This window comes from Lagopus leucura, unplaced genomic scaffold (genome assembly GCF_019238085.1).
Source record: "Lagopus leucura isolate 7727_CA_CO unplaced genomic scaffold, USGS_WTPT01 Super-Scaffold_810, whole genome shotgun sequence".
NCBI lineage: Eukaryota > Metazoa > Chordata > Aves > Galliformes > Phasianidae > Lagopus > Lagopus leucura.
Genome location: NW_024962261.1, coordinates 291,531 through 311,289, shown reverse-complemented (window position 1 = coordinate 311,289; position 19,759 = coordinate 291,531). Strand labels below are relative to the sequence as shown.

Genomic DNA, 19,759 nt, shown 5'->3' with positions numbered 1-19,759 from the left:
GGTCATTTAGAAACCGATACCCTGAATCAGACAAAATTACCTTCTTGATTAGAGCGCACATCATCAGTTAAGGCTCAGTCCCTACCTGCACCTCTCAGTCCAGAAGCTATAAATAGATGACTAGACAAAATTTTTCATAATCTGTAAATGCTTTTACCTCTTCTGTCATATACAGTGCAGTATAGAAGGATTTTGTTTCTGGACTGCAAGTCCACCAAGAGAAAACTAGATGCACAATCATTTGAAAGTCTTCCAGCAGAGTTTTGCTACAAGTCGATCACAACTGACTATTCAATTAAGCAAATTTTTTCCAAGTGTTAGAAATATCTTTTCCATTTTCTTTAAATGATTATTTTCAATTAATTTGCCAAAGGTTTGACAAAAGATAGTACTAACCTTGCCACAAACCAAGCAGACAGCTAATGCAGGAAGTACAATTTAAAGGACAAACTCCACAAGGGCATTTCAGACAACTGATGAACTACAATTCCTCCTTGTTCCAAGGAATTCTTGGCAGATGGCATTTGCTTGTTTGTTTTGGGTAGGTTTCATTTATGCCAACACAAGCTATCCAAGTTAGCTGTTTAACAACAACATCATCAGTGATCATAATTACACTAGCTTTTTTTTTGCAAACTTGAGAGAAAGTTAGCTTCTTTGATGGCTTAGATAGAAAACAGTATAATATTTCTTAATTTAGACATTACTGAGCAGTAATAAGGATAAAAATCTAATTTTTATCCTCACTGGACAGCGCAAGTTATCCTCGGGATTATAAATCTTAAAGCAAACCTTTAAGACATCCCAAAAGCATTCTTAAGTGTGATTACACACTTATCTTTACTTTTCTCTCAGTTTACTGTTCTAAGCAAAACTCTGCTATTGCACAGAAGGCATGTGAAATCCTACTGATTAAGTTCTGGATGCGCAAGAGGAGAAGAAGATCTACAGAATTTGGTGGCTCAAAGGATAAATGCCTTTAAAAAATCTCCCCTGATGCATATTCTCATTGTTCAGTGGGCTTAGTATTAGGAATGAAACCAGCTCCAGTTTTCTCATTGTTGCATATTCTGATGCATATTCTCATTGTTCAGTGGGCTTAGTATTAGGAATGAAACCAGCTCCAGTTTTCAGTCTGCCGTATGGAAAATACACTTTGTGATGGTATGGGTGAGAGGATTTACAGTACCTGTGCACTCAGTGTCTCCAGAGGACTTTCAACTCTTGGAAAAGCCATTAATGGCATTCCTCGTGGGTCTTCAGGCTTCGGTTTAGAAGGAGCTCCATGGGTGCCCTTAAAGTTATGGACAACACATATCCCCTGCACAATGTGAAAAATGAAGACAAACATAATGAAGTCAGCATGTGTTGTCCAGAGAAGTAACTCACAGCAATTCCCACCCAGGTCTCTCAACTGCAAGTTTTTGCACATAACTTCACCTTGGGATTTTGAGTAGAGGCACTGTCTGTCTCATTCGGCTGCAGTGCACTGACTGTCATAGTTGGCCTTCTGGGTATCTTAGTAAAAGGGTTCATCCTCTTGGCTGAATCATTCTCAGCTTTCTTTTGTTTTATACAGCAGACTCCCATCATGTCTGCTTTATCATCACAAAATCTAGGACTAGGTTGTTGCTGCACTGTCTCAACCAAATAATCCCTTGGGATTGTGACTTCCAATTCCAAACATTAAAAACAGCTCATTCAGTCACTAGTCATTCCTCACATCTGGATGGCACCAAGCTCATTTAGCACCACAATTGCATAATTCCAGCACAACTCCTGCAATGTTCATCCTACAAGGCCTGCTGTTGTGCATGATGATACCAGTAAGGCCTCACCTTACACATATTTGCTTAGGGTTTAGGAACAGAATGGAAAGAAGGCATGCAGAAACTCATACATCTGCTGCCAGAGCATATCCTGCAGCCAGTTCCTTGCTGGCTGTTTTTTGCTGCTCTTTAGATCTGACTAAGGAGTAGGATGCAGCCTGGGTGAATGGTGATTGTGGAGTATACAGAGAAAGAAAATGTTTGTAGCTACACAGTGGATGGTTTTGAAGGATATAGCTTTTAAATGGAATTATGAACATTTTGTTCTTTTGTAACAGTGGGAATCACCTTGAGTACTGTGTGGGGTAAATCCTCAGCAAGAGATCCCTCACCATGCAAAGCACACCACACAATCAACAGTGGAGTAAGTAATGCTCTAAGTCTAGAGGAGGACACTGTTCCAAGATTCTGAGGAAAGGCTACTGATGGCATGTTTTAATACATGTGATTATCCTAATGAACCAATCAAATCATGGAATCATCAGGGCTGGAAAAGATCACTAAGATCAAACTGTTAACCAATCACTGCCATGTTCACTATTTAAGTAGTTCTGTCTCCAAGGGAGTTTCTCCTGACTTTCCTTTCTATTGCACTTCTTCTGTGGTCAAAAACAAAGAGGAAAATGAAGACTACTGCTCAGAACCCCAGAAAAACGCATTTCTGCCCATAGAAGGTCGCCAGCAGTTTAGCAATATGTGAGGGAACGAGTCTCAAACATTCTGCCTCTCTTTGGACATTAACTGAAATCCTACACCATTTTCAAAGCATTTTTCCGGGAAAGTCATGTGGAAGCATGGTCAGTTAATTAAAATAAAATAATCTTGAAATACACATGAATACACAAATGTCATCATATTAGCCTTATTAATTAATATCAGCTTGATTTCATATTAGAGTTTTCTCTGATGGCACACTCATGACAAGGGGCTAGAATTAGTTCCTAACAGTTGGTTTAATTAGCTCCAAGAGACCACAGGAGAGGAGCAATATTATGTTTATTTCAAACACATACTTCTAAAAGGAATGGGGAAGAATTGGTAGGCTTACCAGAAACAAGGCGACTGCACTTCCCAGGATGAAGCCTGCGATCACATCTGAACAATGGTTTCGATACTCGGAAACTCGATTCAGCCCGGTGAGGAATGCAGCACACAGGGTGCCCAGGCACAAGACAGGTTTGGCTAGCCTGCTGCTCTTTGTTTTAATTGTGCTTGTGATGTACATCTGAAAGAAGTACGACCAAAATTGAAAAGGAATTTGGCACAAAACTTTTTTTTTTTTTTTCCTTCTAGTCATATCATAATTCAGCAGAGATGTGACAAAATCCACAGTTCATGAATAAAAGCCTTGAGAAATGGAGGAAGAGATTTATGATAACTCAGCGAATACTCTCAGGTAAATAAAACAGGTTCTGAAAAGTGATGTTTCAGGATGTAAAATATCCAATCAACTGTATTTACTACGTACTGGATTTCTGAGCTATTATGTACAGCTCAGTTTCACTGTCTTGACCTTTTTAAGCACTTGCTCAAATGGCAGCAAATATGTGCTGAATGTAAATGACTCAATGTTTGCAAACAATTCCTGCAGAACTGTGATGAGAACATAGTGTTAAGTTAACATAGTGAGAACATAGAACCTATTCATGCCACCTATAGCTTTCTAAGCAGTAGTCAGGTTAAGAAACAGATTCTTAGCATTAAGAGGAACCACTACAGACATTTTCTGCAAGGCAAAATGAAATTCAGGATAAAAGAAAGGTTTCTTTCAAAGCAGAGTTGATTATGAAAATGTAATTCTAGCGCTCGAAGTTTCACTATGCTCACAATGTTGTTCAGTGAATTCGACATGTTTTAAGCAGTTAATAATTTATTTTAAATGCATTTTGAAAAAACAAGCAAACAAACAAACACAACAGAACAGTAAAAACTTGTGTCACAATTAGTGGCTAGTCATTAATTCCAGAGCCTCAAAATGCTGAAGATAAGCAAATTGAGTCTGACGAGAAAAACAATACAATAAGATCATTTTCATCAAGCACAGGTACCTACAAGAACGCCCAAGATTTGTTAAGGGCGGGCTGACAGAGCTGGCTGCTCAGCCTGGAGAAGAGGAGGCTCTGGGGAGACCTGAGAGAGGCCTACCTGTATCTAAAGGGGGCTGTAGGGAAGAAAGGGACAGAATCTGTAGCAGAGTCAGTTGTGATATAACAAGGGGAAACAGGTTCAAACTAAAGGAGGGGAGATTTATCAATGGACCTGAAGAAGAAGTTTTTTTACAATAAGGTTGGTGAGGCTTTGGCACAGGTTGCCTAGAGATCTGGTGGATGCCCCATCTCTGTAGCCATTCTAGGTCAGGTTGAACTGGGCTCTGAGTACCTGATGGAGCTGTAGGTGTCCCTGTTCGTTGAAACTGAAATGATGTTTCTCAAGGCCACCTTGTCCATTGCCTCCTATATATCCCTTTCTTCTGCTCTACTATATGTATTATTTCATTTAAACTTTCTCCCTGTCCTACTTTTTTCCTCATTCTCACTGTCTGGTCTATCAAATGCCTCTGGTGCTGGCTTCCCCTCTCTGGCTGGTGTTAAACAAATTAGCCCTAAAACCATTACAATATGCTGCCTTTAGATGTGGGCACTGACCTGCTGGTACATAAAGGAGCAGAGCAACTGACCAGTGGGGTATATCTGCTCGTACCTGGACAAAACTACTCTGCCAGCTGCCAAGCAACTGCACTACTGAACTTTTAACAGCTGGATTTGCTAGATCTCTGCCTGAGGAAATGAAGTCTTCTAGTGAACGCATCAGATAAATGTGAATTCAATTTGTGAAGTGGAACATTATATAAAAGAACTGAGATGGGACTAAGTTACACTGGGGGCTCCTGCTCCCTTTGTTTCTCCAATCCGACATGGGAATGCACACACCTTGAAATGACAGCTACCAAATGACACTAGGTGGCAATCTTGCCCCAGTTTTGCCGGTAGCTTGAGCTGAGCCTGACCAACACTGAAACTCACGTTAAAGCTTTTCTTTGGAAACAATAGGGAAAAAATATTATTTAAGTGAAGAGCCGCTGTGTGAATAATTACTGCCCCATCCTTTCACCCTGTGCATTTCTTCCTGCAGAGGCCACTTCAAATGAGCAATTCAAAGATTGCTTTCTAATTCCCCACCAAAGCACTGCTGCAATTTACAACATCCAAAGGAAAATAATTACTTCCTTAAAGCAAGAATGCAGCCCTGCTGTGACAGCTGCAATCTCCAGCTAGAGAGATCAATTAATCCCTGCTTATTTTCTTAAGGCTAAGAGATGAAATGATGTTTAGCTTACTCATGCTAGAATCATAGAACTCTTTGGGTTGGAATGGACCTTTAAGATCATCTAGTTCCAATTCCCCTGTTACAGGCAAGGACACCTCCCACTAGTCCAGGTTGCTCACTACCTGCCCTTATAAAAAGACCCTCCCCAGCTTTCCTGTAGGCCCCCTTCAGGTACAGGAAAGGTGTTATAAGGTACCCCTGTGCCTTCTCCAGCCCCAGCTCTTTCAGCCTGTCTTTGTAGGGGAGGTGCTCCAGTCCTCTGATCATCTTCGTGCCCTTCCTCTGAACCCACTCCAACAGCTTGATGTCCTTGTGTTGGGGCCCCAGAATTGGATGCAGTACACCAGGTGGGGTCTCACGAGAGCAGAGTAGAGGGGCAAAATCACCTCTCTCAACCTGCTGGTCATGCTTCTCTTGATGCATCCCACAAGGCCTTCTGTGCTGCAAGTGTGCATTGCCAGCTCATGTCGAGTCTTTCATCAGCCAAAACCTCCAAATCCTTTTCCTCAGAGCCATTCTCCTTCCAGCTTGTATTTGTACTTGGGATTGCCCTGACCCAGGTTCAGGACCTTGCACTTGGCCTTGATGAACTTCATAAGGTTGGCATGGTCCCACTTCTCAAGCCTGTCCAGGTCCCTCTGGAATTTCTTCTCTCTAGTATGTCGACTGTACCACTCAGTTTGTGTCATCTGCAATTTCACTGAGGGTGTACTCAATCCCACTGTCTGTGTTGCCTACAAGGATGTTAAATAACACTGGTCCCAGCACTGATCTCTGAGGAATGCCACTCATTACTGGTCTCCACTTGGACACTGAGCCATTGAACGCAACTATCAAAGTGTGACCATCCAACCAATTCCTTATCCAGTGAGTAGTCCATCCTGCAAATCCATTTTTCTCCAATTTGGCAACCACAATGTCATGCAGGACTCCCTTACTAATGTGGGAGTTTCACTACTACAGATGGGATGTCACCTAAAGCACTCAAGATTCACACATCTTGGCAGGAAAACATAAACTTGTAGTAAAGAGAACATTTTTAGCAATGAGGATAATTAACCATGAAAACAGACTGCCAAGGGAAGTGATAGATTCTCTATCACAAGGAGGGTTTTAAACAAGACAGGCTGTTTTTTTTGGATCTGTGCTCCAGTTCATCCACAGATCATCAAATGAGCTTGGAAATTACTGGGTGAGATTCTTCATTTTGGTCAAAACTTGGGATCAGTGTGGCTTTAGCTTTATTGCTTTAGTCCCTAATGCAGACACTTTTTGAAGATTCTCACAATATGTTTGCCCCTTCAGTTTTTCAAAGCCTTATGTAAGAGCCCAAAATCTCAGTGAAAATTGCTTGAATTTGATTTCCTACATGCTATAGGGTGTTTGATAAATTCCCTGGACTACTATCTATGAGGTAAAATTATTTACAAAACACTACATGTGAAAATGAATTGTTTGATGTGTGTGTGTATGGGGAAAGAGGGGAAGAGGAAATGAATATAAAAAGATGTGAGGAAAGGAGAAAATTGATATACAAAAATAATTAACATATGCTTTATCTATATAATTTATTCAGCTTCCTTAGTGTATTTATCAGCACTCTCAAACGATGTATTTAGCAATGTGCAATGTGTGATAGTAGCATTCATCCCGCATCTCCCATCTATTTTCAGACAGACCAAAGCATAGACAGCCGAGAAATTTTTTTCATTTGCAAGTTTAAAATAGACAGACATTTATATATATGCCTGTATTTATACACGTATGTAAATGTATGCTCACATATATTTATAACATATGGTGTATCTGTGCTGAGGAAGGCTGAGTGGAGGAGTCTGCCTAGTCCTGATGTAGAAGTGAGGGAGATTTATTTTCCCTGGAAAGATTACAATTTCAGCCCAGTTCTGGAAAAACTGGTGTCCTGCAAGCTTTATAGATAATCTTTGCCATGGAAATTTCTACACTAAGAGCCAACGACAACTGTCTGTCTTACAGAATGTTATGCAACCTCCTGGATGTTCAGTGAAGTTTCCTTAAGTGTCAGAGCCCTGAATTTCAACAATTAATCTGGCAGGTGTACGTGTATAAATGGAGGAAATTGACAGTGGGGTCACAGTGACCTGGGTTACTGAAAGGACTTGCTGTAGGTATTTAGAATGTCCCATACACTGCAAGTTTACTGTCTAGGAGTATTGCATCACTCTAGTGTTGTCTAGGTTGTGACAACCATCATGAGGTGGAGTCTTCTAGTCAGATGGAAGTGACAGAAGGAGTTATTTGTGGATACTGTTAGGTCAGTGCCTAGCTTAAGAATCCTAAAAATACTACCAAAATGTTGACAAGACTGCCTTGTTGTAGCCTTTAGCCACAGAGACCATCCTGTGATTGTACAAAAGCTCTCATTGCTTGCTCTCACTTCAGAAAAAAACAAACAGGAGAATTAGCAAGAGGCTACAATAAGAGATCATTTAAATGCAGTGAAATACTTTAATCTTATGTGTTCAGGTTGAATATCACTTGCTGGATGCCCTTGTAGCTGATTCTCCTATGACCTTTCTCAGAGTGCCTAACCAGGATGCCTATATGCAATATGACATTTTATTTTCTTCCCTTTTTTGGGGGGAGTCAGAAATGTTCAAAAACTGAGGAATATTTCTAACATGTCATCTTCTCTTGAGTAATGTCCTTAGAAGCACACATTACTAATTATACAGCAGTTTGCACTATGTATTGAGACAACCCTACCTGGGAGGGCTTACTTGGAAGACTAATAAAATTGCATTAGATATAATTCCAGTTCTGATGTAAGCATGGAAGCCAGTGCTGCTGTTTGGCTTTTCTTTGTTGTTTTTTGTTTGTTTTTACACTTCCCCTGCTTTAGGCATACAAATTTCATCTGTGCCTGAAGGAATTAAAAGAATCATATTTTGGGTTCTCAGCTTATTTGGCAGGAGACAAGAAAAAAAAAATAGCCTATTTGATTAATTATAAAACCAACATTATGGAAAAGAACAACACAAAGCCAAACCAACTACAATGGGAGCACTGTCACTAGCAAAGTAATGAACAATTCAGTACAGAGATGTCTCTAAAGGATTCTTGAGAATCAGTGACAGCACCTTTAGTGCTGGAGGGTACTCTCAGGCACCCATACTGTATGGCAGTATGGGCTAAAATTGTACTGCAGACTGAAAACTTGTGGCTCAGAAAGAGTTATGCCTTAGACCTTAAGCATCAGATGCAGGCCTCTCCTATTTATGCACCTGTCCCACAAGGGCTGAAGGCAATCATCCCCCTTCGTGCCATTCGCTTCCCTCTAGTACCAAGGAGAAAGCAACCCAGGTGTTTCACAGCCTAGGGCTAAGAAACACTGAACTGCTGGAGACTTAAACTCAGGATGGAAAAGTACTACTCTCCTTCAGCTGAAATCAGCCGTTTCCAGAAGATGTGCCTTCCTAGAAACCAAAGTCCATGGAAGGCATACCCAATCTGAATCCTGAAGCAGCCATCTTAATATCCACCATGGAATCACAGAATCACTGCGGTTGGAAAAGACCACAAAGATTATCTAATCCAACCATTAGCCAATCACCACCATGCCCACAATCATAATGAAAACAGCTTCTCTAACACTGCATAGTCTGCTGGGAACTCTGTTTCACACATAGTTTGTATTGCTCGGAAGCACTGCATGCAAAATATTATGAGCTTTGCAAATACTTTCCAACAATTCCTGATCAAAGGAGTTAACAGTTTATGTATCAGTCATTATTCACACAAAATTCAATGGAAACAGAAAGTAAATGAAACAGTGGGTGGCCTCTTCTTTACATAGCAACAATGGGATGTTTTATCACTTGCTACGAAAGTAAGGGTAAAATATTCAGTAAATAACCTGTCAAGATTTTACTCAAATTCTGATGACCTATAGAGAGACTGCCACTCATTTGGGTCTGGCTACAGGGGGAAGAAATTTCTGATTAAGTTAATTGAAGTTAGTTGAAGGCATCTGAGAAAATCAGCAGCAAAAATGAGATTAAAAGCTCATGCCTCTAATTACATGGTGCTACAGAAGCAATGAGAACTTGGTTTGCTTTTATTACTACTAGTACAACAGAGAGGGAAGGGGATTCTTGAATGGATGAAGAGGAAAGCTATTCCTGAAACAAACCTCTTTTCCTTCAAAAATACACTGTGTGACTCCATCTGGATGTACGATGCTGACTCTCCTAAGAGTCAGCAATCATCCCCCATACTCACCGTGGCATATAAAGCTGAGTAGATGCTTAAAGCAGCATGTTTGGATGGAAAGGATCTCCTGGCCTTTTCAATCACCTCCACATCCCCAGTGCAGATGTTGCCATTGCTGATGAACTGGTGGTGGGTCCGACAGTCATTTCCAGTGTAGTTGGGTTTACACACAGTCAGGAAGTATGGAGCCAAGTTCCCAGTCACAACCTGGCCAGCATTTACAAATATGTCAGTGGCAAAAAGTCCAAATGCAAACACTCCTGTGAGGAAAGGTTAAAAATAGTTATTAATCAGATAAGTTTAAGACAATCTTGGTACCTGAAGGAAGAAATATCACAAGAGGTGAAGGAGCAAACACTGCTGTCATTACCTGGAAAAAGCCCCTGCTGACTCCAGCAGAGCCCTGGATCAAATGTATGACACAGAACGGCGAGTGCTTAAACTATAGCAGGTGCTTATCTCAGTACCTCCAGAAGGAACGGGAAGAAGTCTGAACATGGCAAGTATGAGAATAAAGATTTCTGTAAGTCAAGCTCTAAACCAAAATGTAAGTTACAGGTTTCACTCAAAACTCTGCATCTAATGCTGCAAAGTTTTGTAGTCTGAATGTCAGGCACAAATTTTAAAGAATATTTACGAATTTTTGCCAGATCTGGGCCAAAAATGGTAATAAGTGACCCTGAGCTATAAAATAAAAGCCTAAAGGAGTAGTACTGCACTACGACACAATACTGCCATTACCTTCAAACATCTTTTGTCTTTTGAATTGTGATTATTCTGTAATCTTATGTTGTTAAGGTTCTGATACAGGAATATTTGCCAGGTCCTTTAGGATAAATTCTTAATGCTTTGATACAGGAGAAATTTCCACACAGGCCCACCTCAGTTTATGTTAGTGGAAGCACATACCCTCAAATGCTAAAGCAGACAGTGTGAACTTGAAGCCAGGAGCATTTGCAGGTTTGTGGAGAATCCCTTGCTTGAAACTGCAGTTGTCACATCCTCCATTGACTCCCGGTGAGTGTTCTCAGCAACTAACACAGCTGCTATGAACATCTAGATGGATCTTGACTTGAAAGAGCTCACTACATACCAAGGTTTCCAGTAATGTCAAACCCAAACGTCTCAAAAGACTAAATCAGCTCACCTTTCCCCCCACCCATCACTAAAGTAGATTAAAGTGTCATGTAAAAACAAACAAACAAAGTAGCTATTCATTTTTGGTCTAGGAATGCTGAGGATCATATATTTTTGCCCCCTCTGTCCTGCAGCTTAGTACACAAAAGTCATTTGAACATGAGATTGTATTCAAGAACAACCAAGAGTGGGCACTCCAAGGAAAACAGCTTATCTTAGGAGAGCTACAATGGTTACAGTAACTGCATTGCTTATCTGTACTGACCTAAATAAGGAAAAAAGTGCTGGTGCAGTCTGATAAACAAAAATAACAGGGCGTCAGGAATGTAACAACATTGAAAATGCTTTATATCAAATTAACAAAAATCAAGGACAGTTCCGCAAATATTGTAATCCTGTAGGTAACAAAAATCAGCAGGACCATAACTGACAGTTAGATCCTTTTCAACAGGACAGGCCTACCTTCATGGGACATTTGTATGGACAGGAATGTGAAATGAAGCCCATAACTAAAGAGCAATGAATGATACAAGAGTTCAGTAGGACGCCCTGGTGCTGCCCACTCACCGAGGTGCTGTGGCTGACATAGCCATGTTGCAGCACAAGTCCCTTGCTGGAGTGTCAGTGGTCCCAGACTGCAGGACTGGCCGACAGGAAAATGGAATGTGCTGACTCTGCTCCTTTAATCCCTTTATCCCTCTGTAAATACTGTAAACCCGTGGTTTTACAATCACTGACACGAATTCCTCATCTACATTAAGCAGCACATAAGCAAGTTCAAACAAAAAAGCCTGTAGATAGCTTTTTGGCTGGCAAAGCATGAATTCATGCCAGAAAAATCTTGCTTTATGTACTGTTCTTTGACCAAATTAAAAATAAAAATAAAAAATTAATAAAAGACAAAGCTTGCTTTAAGTGGTATCATTTTGATGTGTTGTGCAAATCACGGGGAATGCAATGAGGATTATTACCCAGCTCTTTATAATACTTATAGGAAGTGTAGAAGCCAGACAAACACTGCAGTCTGACCCATGGCCTCCATGGCAAAGTTGGTACAAGTGAAAAACGGAGGTGTTTCAGGAAAAGCTCATGGGCTTCACACAGTTATTTCACTTCCTGTGCAGTGCACAGGTACACAGGCAGCATTTTGCTTTGAAAAAGAGAATTTCAGTATCTGCATTTTCCCAATAATTGGTAGTGCTGAATGCACTGGCTCAGACTCTGCTGAGGGCTGCAGTACTCTGCAGAACAGCAGAACAAGCCATGGCTGAACCCTTTGTCAAGCTTTCCATTGTGATGCATATTGATCTCAGTAATTCCCCTCATGCAGTTCTGCCAAACTGTGCATTATGGAAGTCTCAGCGATGTGCAGCAGGGATGGAGGCCTTGCAGACTGATTATACATCACTTGCTCCCTGGAGACTACGCAATGGAGCTGGTTCTAATTGATTTAAAGTCTAACACCAGTGAGTTTTGGTCGTGATGGAGTCCCTTGATGGTTTACATCAGGAATCCATCTGTTCAGCCAATTTGTTCAATGACCTACAGCAGCCAAGTTAACTGACCAGGGCATGAGAATGCAGTGATGTGGTTGCTAGGTTTTTGGACACAGACAAGCCACTGCTGGAAGGCTTCATGGAAAGGGTAATCAGCCCTTTGCTCTTTACAGTCATCCAGCTGAAGTTTGTGATACAATGCCACAGAGAGAGCAGGAGAACTTGCATACTTTGGTGGTCAGGTTTAATGGAGGTGATACCATCCTGCTAAGGAGCAGTGCTTTATCACACTGTGTTCATTCTGACCCAGAAAACCTGGGAATGAACTTTAGCCCATAACTTGAAACATGCTGAAGAAGGACATACACAGCATTAGGCACATTAAAGTAGGAGCTGTAAAAACACAGTCTGTGTAGTTGGTTGTTCACACAATGGATGCATACAGGATTATTTAAGTTACTTAAAGCCACTCCTTCCCCTCTTCCACGTGTATCACACAGTTTGGCTGCAGAAAGAACCCTTAAGTAATGAAAGATCTGCTCAAAAATGCTGAGGACAGACAATATCCTTATAGCTCAACAAAACTTTACTTGGAGGAAGCATCTAAATCTTCATCAGCTTCATTTCTGAATGCTTCAGGTTTAGCTTCTTCATTTACATCTCCTATAAATTGCTGCCAAATAAATCTCCAAGCATAAATCCTTAACTGTAGGGCTCTCTCTGAGTCTAACATGCAGCACCAACCAAACTCCCCGTATGTCTGTCTGTAAGCGTTATCACCTCCAGCTTTGTCTACTGCTTTGGCTAACAGAAGCATGTGCCCTGAAGAAGGATACAACTCTCCTCCCTCACTGTTACCTTAGCTGACTTGTTTTATCCCTGCAACTCTTGTCCAAGCTCTCTCTTCTTCCATTCTGCATCTCTCTGACATCATTGGCTGCAGCTGCTTCTGACTCCATGGAAACTCTCACTACTACAGATATTTTAAATGCCACTGATTTGAAACAAAACACACACAAACAAACAAAGAAAGGAGTTGGATACAAGCTGCTGAAAAGACAATGGAAGAAAGAAGTGAGACGTCAATGGGTGGAAACGGGAATGATGAGGCAAAATACTTTAATAGAAAAAAAAAACTACAAAACATTAGATAAGGTGACATAAGAAACAATGTATTCAATAGCTCAGGGGGCATCAAAAGCTGTGCTCTTGGGTAACATGTTGTCGGGTCTCCTACAAAGTTCACTTACTGAGGAACAGCTCCTTCTCCCAGTGTACAGTCTAATGCCTGAATTTATCACACTTTTAATTTCCCAGAAAAAAAACTTTCATATTACACATGCATATTTGCATTTCCACAACCTCTTTCCCATTCCTATGATTTTTGAAGAGCATTAGAGTTTCAGTGGAGGGAGTCCCTGGAAAAATTGGTTCTACACAAACGCTGATCTTCAACCAATCTCTGCAATTTTCCCTCTAATGGTCCTATGCATCCAATTAAGTCATCAAAGCTGCGTGAAGCAGTTGATAGCAGGAAAGGATGCATACAAAGGGATCTGGACAGCTTTGAGATGTGGATCTGTAAGAACCTAACGACATTCAGGAAGGCCATATTAGGAAGATATTCACTCAGAATGCAATGAAGTCCAGGCACAGCTGCCCAGCGCAGCTGTAGATGCCCCATCCCTGCAGGTGCTCCATGCCAGGTGGGATGGGGCCCGGGCAGCCTAAGCTGCTGGGAGGAAACCAGTCCACAGCAAGGGCTTGGGGCTGGTAGGGCTTTAAGGTCCATTTCAACCCAACCATTTAATGACTATATGATTTTTAGTCCTGCAACCTAGACTCTGCTAAACCACCCTTTATCATTATATTTTAATGTATATTTATAAACGAGACCTGTATTATTAGCCATTTTATAACTAGAGGGGTGGAGGCTGCAGGAAAATTTACTGCTTGCTGTTATTGCAGGAACAGGCTCACCAGCAAGCTTCTTCAGCAATCATAATCAGATCCCACCATCAGTTTTTATCTCCTGGGAAAGATTCTACCAAGTCCCAGGCATCTACTGTCTCCTCTGTCTACCTGCTTCCTTCATGAGTGTCCTTCCTAAATACTGCTTCTTCAAGATGTAAGAAGAAATTCAGTGCAAAAGTGCTTTGCAGCCTCAAGACTGTTCTCCACAGGTGCAGATGATTTCTCTTTGCTTGCTGGTTTATGACTCTCAATTTTCACCCAGACAGCAGTCAGCTTAGAGCCTGGGAGCAGCAAAGTTTGGGCTTTCCCCAAAACAGAGACCCAATTCTGACTGTGGAGGTTCTTCAGTGACAAGAAGTGAGACCTACGGTAGTTTAAGCTGCACATCCAAATACTGGCTGAGCCCTCCTGCAAGACAGTCAGTTAATGACACTGTGTGCACTGTGTCACTGTAGAAGCAGACAGAAGGATAAGGTCAGGCTAACTATGTCTCGCAGCTGCACAGGGAATAGACATCAGAGCTCTGGGGTTTATCTATCCCATTACAATAAAGTCAGTGTGTGTGTAAATCTTGTAAACCTTTATTTGCCAAACTAAGGCCTTAATTTGCTGAAATAAAGCCTTAATTTCATTATTTAGCTGCCTACTGTGAGCTGGCCCCATGCTTTAAATTAAGCTGTCAGCAGAAGCTGATCTGTACCATTTGTTAACTGCAAATTATGCAGCTCCAGAGTAAAAGCCACTGGTAACAGATTCATGAAGCAGGTTGCATTTCTGAATATCTAGAGAGAGACTACTTGCATGTTATCAGAGCTTTGCAGGTCTACAACTTAATCACATGGATTAGAAGCCTAATATACCAATATTGAAAAACAGCAAAATACACACTCTGGTCACCCTGCCAGACTGAGTCAGTGAGGTCTGAATCTCAGTCCTGGGGGTGCTGTTGTGGCTGTATCTGAACACACTAAATCCTTGACTAAGACCACTGAGGAACATTAAAATAATGTATACCTCTGTTTGTAAAACAAATAATGAAGTATAGCATGGAAGAGAATGAAGCATAGGGCAAGATGTTAACAAGGGTACTGATCAGGAAATCACCACAAGAAGAGGGGAATAAAAGTACAAAATACTGTGCAATGGGGAGAAAAGGCTGAAGCCCAGGGAACCATCACTCTTCCTCCCTGATTTCTCAGAGGTCTGGGATAAAAACTGTGCATTTTGGTATCTGTAGTTCTTAAAAAAACTCTTGTGAGGGCTGAGGAGTGGATGGAGGGGAGAGATGTGAGTAAAGGATAGCAGTGCCGCATTGATATTTTAGACAGAAAAAATGACTCCAAAGCAACTGCACACCCCTTATTTGAAGTGAAAATCTCAAAAAAAAAAAATAATAATCTGTAGAAGAAATATAAAAGAGGAAGATGGAACAAATTGCAATGCATAACAAAGTCTGAGGTTTCCAAGCTAAAACTGCTTTCTTTCTTTCATAAAGGAATTGATTTTCTAAATATAGGAACGCAGCAGTTTTCACCCATCTGGGATGCAATAAAGGACTTGATATATGTTGAAAGAAGTTGAGAGGCATTTTTTCACTACAAAAGGTGGAATAACTAATATTTGGGCCAGGGAGAAAGAAAAAAATTTTGTCCACTTTTCTGTGGACAAAGAACCAAGGGGGAATTTAAGATAAAGCTCAATTGTTAAAGTCCCCATGAAACTCATAAAGAGAGAACTCTAGGACAGACAACTGTGAGGGCCTGGGGAGAGAAAAATAAGTAGGAGGCAAAACAGGCAAGGTATGAACATGAATTAAAATAATCATGAGGGATTGTGAACATCCCAGGGGATAGTGGAATTTTGGTTTTGCATCATTCTTTGTACCACCAGTGAGTACAAAAAAGTATATGCTTTATTGTGCATATACGAACTAAAAGCAAGAGGAGAATCAGCTCAAGTCTAGCAAATAAATGCAACAGATCCCGCAGTGATAATGTGGCGTGAGTGCCCACCTTCCATATCACTAAAGACAGCCTGAAACTCCTTGCTTGTCACATGAAAAGCAAATTTATTCCCTTATTCTTAAAGATCCATTTTTCCTTGCATCCTTAGCTATTGAGTCAGGGACAGACTAAAAGCTCTCAAAATGTACCCTTCTGAAATTAGTGTTCATTTTCCTTAAATGTTAACAGCAGGCACAATGATTAGTATTTCCCATCTCCCATCCTGTTTAATAGTAACTGTCACGACTTAAAAGATGAAGCAATATTCAACAGAGCTCAATTACTACTTTTTGGAGTTACTTACTGATGTTTCTTGCTTCCACGTCTGGGTCAAAAAGAATTATCAGATTTTAAAATTCAAATAAATCTGTATCAAGACTAAATTGGCAGCAAAGTTCCTTGTAGCAAGTCATACCACTCACAGGATGTCTTGGGAGAAAGCCTATTTTATATTTCTGCTACTTTTGGACCTCATATTAGGAAGAAAAGATTCGTGAGGAAATCCATGTAGGAGTAACTTGTTCGTCTCTCCATAGCCAAGCATCCGTAGAATCATAGAAACATCATCCAGGTAAACCTCTTTCTGGAATGAGAAGCTTGTGAAGCTAACTTCCCTGATGCTCCAGCGTGGGCAACAGCTGGCCAGTCCCTTTCATGTTTCCAAACATATTTGGAATTTCAATAAAGGAAGAGCAGTTATTTTTGGTTGTTTCATATATGATTTCACCTGATTTTCAATCATTTCCTGGCAGAGGCAGGGAGGTTTCTGACAAAAATGTACAATCAGTGTAGTTTAAAATAAAACCAGCACTTGAAGCTATTTCCAACAAAGTCAACTTTTTCTCTAGAAGACAAAGATACAAAGATTGATTTCTTTATCAGGTCCATATCCTGCTCCTCTGTGAGGGTCTATTGTATCATCATTGTCCCCTCCTCATCTACCAAAACAGTAGAGGAAATGCATAGGAATAAAGCTAGCTCAAGTGAAAGCAGGGCAGAAAAGTGCAATTATAAGAAAACACACAGAGCAAGTGCTTAGCCTCCACAGTTTAACCTCTTTTAGTACTGATCCCGCAGGCCAGAATATTTGATTATGGCTCTGCAAAGCATGCTGAATGTGCTGCAATGGCCTAACAGCCCTGAGTGACTTAGTGGAGTCCAGTACTCTGCTTTTCTCTTAATGGCAGTTTACTATCCATCAATATATCCTAGAGGGTATCTGAAGTTCAAGGGTATTTCGCTTTTAATGTCTTCTGTGGTAGTGAGCAGCACACGGGACAGGCTTGGGTAATGAACCACAGGTGGCTTGTCCTCATACACCACAGTGTGTGAGAAGGTAAAAAAGCATTTCGCTTCCTAACCTCCATGCATAGAGCAGGAGGCACAGAGAGGAGAGAGAGAAAGAAAACCATGGCTCTTCTGCCTTTGTGGCAATTATTTGCTGAGAACGAAAACCTGCAGGTGGGGCCATGCTCTACGCAAACCATGCGCCCTTCACCATGCTCACACCAGCCCTTTGCTTTTTTTTTTTCCCCTCAAGAAATCAGTAGTGACAGGGAAGAAACGATCCAGGTGTTTTCAACTTTTTGTTCTGCTACTACTTTTAAAGCTCAGCTTTTAATTCAGTTTAGGATTTGGAAACCTTGAGGGAATAGTTAGGTCCACTGCCAGTGCCAGGGCGGAAATAAAGCTACAACCCCTTTCCTCTTCCTGCCCCAAAAGGACCTACAGGGTTGTCACCTCAGTGCGGTCTCTGAGGCATTTTTACATTGAACTTGTGAAAAGGGCATAGTGGTTTTTAAGTACAATAGAAGTAAACTCCACATTTTATTGACATAATTTCTTCACTGTTTTCTCAACAACTAATGCAATGAAATATCTAAAAATACCCCCACAGAATAAAAATATGAATGCTATTTTTATGTGGGCTCTGGCCTTTTTTATGCTGTGCTCAGCTGAACATTATGTGCCAGAGCTGTAGAAGTTAAAATTAGAGATAAAAAAGAAAAATCCAAAGAGATGGGCTGCTGAGAACTGATTTGTAAGTAAAATGGCTATCGCACACAGAATAGCAATCATGGAATTATTCATATGAGGATTTGATTGGCATAACCTTTCTCCAAGGGTCCAGAAGAAGCATTAAGCTCAGCAGAGCAGGATATAAACCAGGCCCAGGCAGCATGATATGGCACATTTCAAATATTACCTTGCAAATCCCGAGGGGGACAATTCCTCTAAAGTGGAATTTACCTGCAAAGATTTTGCAGCTTAATTAACTTTGTGCTGTAGATGGTTAGCATCTTTTGTTCTATTTTGATGCAAAGAGGAAGTAAATTTGCAGTGCTAAAGATGCTTACCTATAAAACGTATGATTCTTCGAAGCAGTGGGTTCAGGTAACAGCACTCTCCAGTCAAAATAGTTTTCTCTTGGATAATTAGGGCTTCTCTGGTTGACTTTATGAAATACATGGATATCTCCCCAATAAAAATCTGTCAGGAAAGGGAAAGAAACAGAAGGTTAAACGTGACATAAGCAAATACTGAAACAAGAGTGCCTCGTTCCAGCCCACAGAAACTACTGCACCCTTTTGCGTTCTGGGACACTGCACTTCCACAGCTGAGATGTAATGCCATGACCCAGCTCCCTGCCAAGAAAAAGATCTGCTGTTCTCATGTTCTGGGGCAAGACACTCAAAAACTTAAGGCTTTATACTAATTTCTGGAATACAGGGAACAAAGAAAGCTTTAGCATGACTGTGGATCACAGAAGCACTTATTTTTACTACTATTAACACAGAATGTCATGTCCTGGGATTACCATTTAAAATTTACAGACAGGAGTGACTTCATAGATGGAAAGCTTCTATCCAAGTAGCAAAATGGAAGGTGATTTTGCAGACTTCCATCCCAACATTCTACCAGCAAGCCCCCACAACGCTGAATATTCTTTACAGCTTTTACACCTTCTTAGAAATACATCTGTCTGAGTCTGCCATACAGGCAACAGAGCTCTTGCCACTTCTGAAAAGAGATTTAGATGATCCCTCCATTGGAAACTTGTCAGGAGTTGCAAAACCCTTGAGGTCACCAAACATTTTGGAGGTCATATGCTGTATAAGTACTAAGCCAGTAAAAATTGTCAAGATATGAAGGCAGCACAGGCAATTACCCACAGTATTACATCACTTGCATGGTTCCCTCCATATCCTGGCTTGGTGTGGTGGTACAACTGAACATGCTTGGGACAATTCCTGCAAGGAAGGCTGGATGAAGTCATTGCTCTTTACGCCATAGTTGAGCCAGTCAGCCATAGATTGCACACACAGGGCAGTATGAAGGCCACAGGAAGAGTTCTGATCTATTTTATTTACCATCTGTCCTGCTTAATGTACCAAAACACCAAAATGTAAATCTCCAGGGATCTATTGATTTTCACGTTAATTGTTCTTGCCTAATAAATATATATTTTGTGAACAGAACATTCATTTTTTCCATGGAATATGATAGCTGTTTCTGAAATGGATTAATAAAAAGACCATTATTATAAGACATGCAAGAGGAATCCATAATAGTCAAAGAAAGCTATTACTGAAGCGTGTGCACATAAATGTACACAGATACAGAATTAGCACAAACCTCAAGGAACAAATTCTAGCTCACTTGGCTGGGATGGTATGCTGTTTCAAGGGCGAAAATTTATCCTTATTAAGCCAGATGAGCATCCTTATTGATTATTGACATT

At 40.8% G+C, this 19,759-nt stretch overlaps 1 protein-coding gene across 2 annotated transcripts in view; it reads right to left on the bottom strand.

Annotated features, from left to right (window-relative positions):
- PLPPR1 (phospholipid phosphatase related 1) overlaps positions 1-19,759 on the bottom strand; it is a 133,702-nt gene that overhangs the window by 2,312 nt on the left and 111,631 nt on the right. For both annotated transcript variants that reach the window (XM_042866228.1, XM_042866230.1), the window contains exons 4-7: positions 18,375-18,507; positions 9,417-9,667; positions 2,878-3,054; positions 1,190-1,321 (exon numbers count right to left, since the gene is read on the bottom strand). In XM_042866228.1, the coding sequence (XP_042722162.1) occupies positions 1,190-1,321; positions 2,878-3,054; positions 9,417-9,667; positions 18,375-18,507 (693 nt within the window). The remainder of the gene's footprint in view (positions 1-1,189; positions 1,322-2,877; positions 3,055-9,416; positions 9,668-18,374; positions 18,508-19,759) is intronic.